At 43.1% G+C, this 6502-nt stretch overlaps 1 protein-coding gene across 1 annotated transcript in view; it reads left to right on the top strand.

Moving 5' to 3' along the window:
* Nucleotides 1-488: 488 nt before the first annotated feature.
* Nucleotides 489-6502, top strand: part of lcat (lecithin-cholesterol acyltransferase) — a 30916-nt gene continuing 24902 nt past the window's right edge. The window contains exon 1 of the mRNA XM_080188130.1: nucleotides 489-663. Within this exon, the coding sequence (XP_080044256.1) occupies nucleotides 489-663 (175 nt within the window). The remainder of the gene's footprint in view (nucleotides 664-6502) is intronic.

Here is a 6502-nt window from a genome sequence, read left to right as displayed (position 1 = left end):
TTTAAACTTTAAAAGATCAGCAGGTTGAGACAGGGCCGGGATTCTCCAGTCTCTCACTCAATGTTACCACTGCTGGCGAGAACAGGGAATTTGGCGCTCAGCCAAAACGCCGTCCACAACAGCAAGGCTGGGGAATCCCAGCTGTAGGCAAGGTCAGAGAATTCCAGCCCCTGTGTTTGTGAAAGTGCTCACTTAACTTTCAAGTCAAAAAAGAAATCACTGCAGTGGACAAGCAGGTAAATTACCTTTTTCTTCCAGAATTTTTGCACTCTTAATCAGGAAGTTCTTGCTTTTTTTTTGTTGTCCTTCCCCATTGCAGAACTGCTCTGTCCGACATTAGAGTTGAAATCCATTGTTGGCAGAAGACTGGGTATCAGCCCATTGAGTATTTACTCAGCCTGTACTATCTGATTTGCTGGAATTAGGACCTTGAAAGCTTTTGCTAGTTCGCAGTGAGATCATCTCAGACTGAGAGGGAGCAGTGAAAAATGAGAGATCTCCCTCTGCTGAGTCTTGCCCTCTCTCTGGTCTTGGTGGCTCTCTTTGTCCAGCCGTCAGCAGCTGAATCATCGACGACAATTTGGCTTCTCAATGTTTTGTTCCCACCGATAAGCCCTGAAGATGTCACCTTAAAGCACAGTGAACTCCCACCCCTGGTCATTGGTAAGCAAAGCTAGTGAGAGTCACAGTGTGGCAGGATGGGAGGGCTGCAAGGGTGGCAATGCTAGGGGCAAGTGGTGGCGGTCAATTGTGCTGATTATTTTGCGGGTAGGGAGGGGGCAGAAAGATTGTATAGGCACATCCTGATGTTCAGAAGGTGAAAACAGCAAATCCATAAAGAATCCATTTACTCCGTGCCCAGGAAGAGAACGTCAGCACCAACACAACTGCTGGAGTTTCGAAAGGTATAGGGAAGCGGGCTTACAGAAGGAAAACTACAACGAGAATTTCAAAAGTGGTCTATCCTGAATGATACTTTTGCCAATTAGGCCAAAATGAAATATAACACTGCACTTGGAGTGTGATGAGAAAGAAAATGTCAAAAGCAGTGACCTTGGCTTTGATTGCCAACTTGTTACTGGATCGGTTGGTCACTCGTTGTAGAAACTGCATGCTTCTCATTGCAGTTGAAATCGCTGGGCCATGTCTAGAATGTGCAGCTGACCTGCAATGCCAGTTTTATGGCCAGGGATAGGTTGAAAATCACCCCTCCCCCGCACCCCACCACCTCCCGTTTATAGAAGGCACGTACCACCGTCTAATATAAATGGAATTTAATCCTTTTGCAAGGCTAGAGTTTATTTGGACGGCAATAGGATTAAACTAAATTAATTGGAAGTAGAATTGCTGAGAGAAAGAGTGTGGAAAAAGCAGCGGACAGTGCAAACGAGACCCTGCCAGAAGGAAAAGACATCACTGTGTGCCAATGTTATTTATCCCTGTCAGCTGTGGAAGGGGTTGTCACTCATGCCTGTACAGCCACAACAGACGATGGCCAATGTAGTAGTGGCACATACCCTTGATGCAGTCCATCCTCTCCCAGGATGGATGGACGCCAGCTATTAGAACAGAGAAATCCTGCAAAATCCACCTGAGCAGAGCAGGATTCCAACTCTGCATTTTAACATTCCCAAGTTCCCATCTCAAATTGTGGGGACAGATTTATCTGAATGATTGAGATGGTGGTCCAGACCATAGCACTCATACCTACATACTGTGCCACGAGGCAACCAATCACTCTGAGACAGGAAGCCTCCAGTTCCTCCTGCCCCTGAGTAAGACTGGGTGGGTGAGGCAGGCACATGGGGCACCTACCACTGATAACTGAGACTTTTCCCCATCCTCCTGTTTGATAAAGCACGTTGTCTTTCTGGAATTGATCAGTGAGATTTGGCCTGTTGGATTATTGAGTTGGACTGCAGCAGCCCCATTGTAAGGCAATCTCAGGTTGTTTGTCCTGCTTGTCAAATGTTCAGCTGTGCAATATTTAACAATGTGTTAGAAGGAAAGCATGGCTCTTTTTTAGAACAAGAAATAGTTTTCACTAACAGGCAGCTTGTGTAGTTTTGGAGTTGGGATATACAATGTGTTTCAATCTTGGACAGTTTGGACTTGGTTCGAGTGTTTTTTTATCCTGTGCACAGTTTATTTTTCGCTTGTCTGATACTAGAACCCATATTACGCCTCGAGTTGATCAGTATCAGTTGTTTTTCTTTGACTTGTGTAGGCAATGAGCAAACGACCTGATTATTATCTTGCACAGTCTGCCTCTCAGTATTCCACTAGTGTTTCAAGAACATCATCGTGTGGTGTTAGAGCTTCAAAGATCATGGTCATTTTTGTTACCTTTGTACCAACACCACACCATGTTTTCAGCGAATTTGAATGTTGTTTTTAAAAGAAATGCAAGATCAAAGTTCATGTCCTGTTGGTTATTCCAGTAGACGGGACTTGTTCTCAACTCCTGCTGCTCTATAGAGGGCAAGGTGGCCACTGAGTAGGGTGACACAAGGGCACAGTGGTTAGCACTTCTGCCTCACAGCGCCAGGGACACAGGTTCAATTCTGGGCTATGGTTTCCTCCCACAGTCCAAAGATTTTCAGGTTAGGTTCATTGGCCTTGCTAAGTTGCCCCTTAGTCAGGGGGATTAACAGGGTAAATATGTGGAGTGATGGGAATAGGAGAAAGCGCAAATTAGGGCCTGGGTGGGATTGTAGTCGGTGCAGGCGCGATGGGCTGAATGGCCTCCTTCTGCACTGTAGTAAATCTATAGAGGGCAAAGTGGCCACTAAGTCAGAATTGGCTACTGTGGAAGGCAAAATATTACACAAAATAATGCCAAAAGCAAAAACTGGCTGATGCAACTTTTAGAGTGACCAGCGATTGGCAGAAAGAGGAAAAGGAATGTTGATAAATCGATGGAACAGTGCAAGAACTGAACATAATTGCAAAATGGATGCATTGCAGGATGAATTGATAGTGATGATGGTTGCTGTCTTTGGTATTCCAGCATACCTTTCACACTGGACAGCAGTTTAGTAAATTAGCTTGGAAACCTCCTAGGGCTGCTCATTGAATCCCTACAGAAGGAGGCTATTCAGCCCATCAAATCTGCACCGACTCTCTGACAGAGTATCTTGCCCAACTTTACTACCCCAACCCTATCCCTGTAACCCTGCGCATTTACCATGACTAATGCACCTAACTTGCATATCTTGGGATGTTAATGGGCAATTTGGTATGGCTAATCCACCTAACCTGTACATCTTTGGACTGTGGGAGGAAACAGGAGCACCTAGAGGTAACCAATGCAGATGTAGGGAGAAAGTGCAAACTCCACACAGTTCTCCAAATTTCACTGCATCTGTATTGGGGGCAGTGTATGCAGCGTAGACCCAGGTAGTGACCTGGATTAGTGTCATTGATACCAAGAGCCCTACACACCATCCAGTGGACAGATAGATTCATAGAAAGCTAGAAAAAAGAGGTCATTTCACCCCCTCATTCCCGTCCTGGCTATTGGAAAGTGAAGTTGTGCTTAATCCCACATCCTTGCTTTTCATCTATAACCCTGTAAACTCCTCATCTTGAAGTTCCTGTTCATCTCCTTTTTTAAAATTATTTATGGAATTGGCTACCACAATATTCTCAGGCAGGGCATACCAGATCCCAGCAATCCTTTGAGTGAAAACATTTCTCCTCATCTCTCTAGATTTATTTCCAACCATTTAGAATTTTCTGTTAAAGGGGTCAGGGAAATGGAGGGAAGGCGGGATCAGGACATTAGATTTGATGATTAGTTGTGATAAAAGTGAATAGAAGAACAGGCTCGAAAGGGTGAATAGCCTACTCCTGACTCTGTGTTTCAATGAATCTACAATCTCTGGTTCTTGACCCACTCACCGGAAGGATAGGTTTTTCACTGTCAAAACATCTCATCTTGGAATCTTAATCCTCTTAGATTCAATGAAAACAGTCCTAACTTTTCCCTGTTCTCAGAATGAAAGTCTCTCAACTCTGGGAAGATCTGGGTCTACCTCCTCCTCCATATCTTTTTTAAGATCTGTGCATCTTTCCTGGAGTATGGTGAACCAGATTTGTCCACATTACTCTGGCTGTGTACCTGTGAATTTTTAAAGTTTGAGCATGATCGCTTTGCTTTTTTTATTCTATTCTATTTAAATACTCCAAGTAATCCAGGACTTTTTAAACCCTCTGATCAGTTTGTTCTATCACTTCTAAGGATTTCTGTATACGGACAATAAAGTGTCTCTGTTCATCTGTACTTTTCAAAATCAGGTCATTTCTGGTATACAGTCTTTTAGTATTGTTCCTTGCAAAGATCATCACTTCACACCTGTTTGCACTGAATTCTATCTGCTCTGCCCCTACACCTCTCGCCATTTTACCTCTGTAATCCTGAAAGTTATATCTATTCTTATCATGGTCCACTACAGTACTTTGCCAAGTCTCAAATTATCCACTAACTCTAAAATGCTGCTTCTGCACTCCAGTCTAGAGCAACTATTAAAATGGCTAAAGGTAATGGATTTAAAACTGACATGGCTGGAAAGCAGTTCCAATTTGAAATAAAATCCACTCACTTTCTTTCCTGTCACTGAACTAATTTTGTATCTGTCATTTTCCTCTTAATTCCACCCTCTTAATAAATCTCCTGTGTAGGACTTTGTCAAATACATTCTGTAAGTACATAGCTAGCACATTATCTTAATTAGCCTTCTCTGTTATTTCAAAGAGTTCAGTTAGGCTAGTCAGGCACAATTCTATATGGGCTGACCTTGATAAACTCATGCCTTTCCTAGGGAAAGTTTATTTTGTCCCTGGGAATGGATTCAATAATTTCCCCAAAATCAACGTTATACCAACTAACCTATAATTTACAGTTTTATTTCATTCCTTAAATAATGATTATTAACAACCCTTCATCCCTCTTGCATTACACACGTACTCAATGGGGATTGCAAGATTACGACCAATGCCTCTGTGATTTCTACTTTTGTTTTTTTCAGTAACTGAAGATGCATTCCATCTGACTGACCAACTTTCAGTGACGCTAATCTTTTTCATTGTTTTCAGTGACTGTTTTCATTGGGTCAGAGAAGATTAAGAGGTGAACTGTGAGGGGTTTCCAAGATGATGAAGGGTTTTGATAGAATAGATAGAGAAGTATTATTTCCTCCAATAAGTGGGTCAATAACCAAAGATTATAGATTCCAATCCACCTTCTCTATTCTTTCAGGCACCATTCCCAAAGAGGGCTGTGGTGACCACATATTTCCATTGAATTAGTCCATGATTATGCTTGGCAAGGTACTCCATTGGTTTGCCATTGCTTTCGGCATTAGTGTTGATCAGGAAACTCTCTCTGCCATCAGTCATATTGGAAAGATTTAAAGCTGATAATCAAACTATTTGTCCTGTTACAAAGGCACCTTCTATGGCCACTAGGTCCTGGAGTGGGACTTGAACCTAGAGCTTCTGGCCCAGAGGTATGGGTACTACCACTGCATCATAAGAATTCCTGCTTCACTATCTATTACTGCACTATAAATAGTGTAACTTTTCTCTGCCTTTTTAGTTTGATCTTCACATCATCCACTGCTTATATCAAGTTTGATTTTTTTAAGATCATTTTCCTGCTATGTGGGTGATGCTAGTCAGGCCAATATTTGTTGCCCATCCCCAATTGTATGTGAGGAGAAGCTGGTGAGTCATCTCTACACTCCACATTGCTCTAAGGAAGGGAGTTCCAAGATTTTGTCCCAGCAGCAGGAAAGAAACGGTGATATAGGCTGGAATTTTACCGCTCAGCTCACCATGGGAATTGGAGCATGCGAGGGGAGGACAATGGGAAAGTCTGTTGACTTCAGGTGAGATTTTACAGTTTTGGGACAAGTGAGGCTGTAAAATCCCACCCATAGTTTCAGGTCAGGATGGTGTGTGGTCTGGAGGGGAACTTGCTGGTGGTGTTCCCGTGCAACTGCTGGTCCCATCCTTCCAGGTGGTAGAGCTTGCTGTCATAGCAGGCTTAGCAAGTTGCTGCAGTGAACTTGTAGATGCTGCAAACTGCTGCAACAGTGTGCAGATGGTGGAGGGAATGAAAATGTAAAATAGTTGATGGTATTCCAATCAAGTGGATTGCTTTGTCCTGGATGGTGTCAAGCTTCTTGAGTGTTGCTGGAGCTGCACCCATTCAGGTAAGCGGAGAGTATTCCTTCAGACTCCTGACTTGTGTCTTGTAGAGATGGACAGGTATTAGTGATTCAAAAGGTGAATTACTCACTGCAGAATTCCCAACTTCTGACCTGTTCCTGTAGTTGTAACATTTATATGGGTGGTCCAGTTCAAATCTGGTCTGTGGCAACTCCCAGGATGTTGATACTAGGGGATTCAGCAATGAAAGTTCTCCACCTCTCTGAAGATTTCCTTTTAGGTCCCGTGCCATCATTTCCTTAGTTATTAACTAAAACTTACTCCTGAC

Source organism: Carcharhinus amblyrhynchos, chromosome 4, assembly GCF_965287045.1.
Source record: "Carcharhinus amblyrhynchos chromosome 4, sCarAmb.v2.hapA, whole genome shotgun sequence".
NCBI lineage: Eukaryota > Metazoa > Chordata > Chondrichthyes > Carcharhiniformes > Carcharhinidae > Carcharhinus > Carcharhinus amblyrhynchos.
The sequence above is the reverse complement of the archived record's forward strand: the minus strand, read 5'-3'. Positions and strand labels throughout refer to the sequence as shown.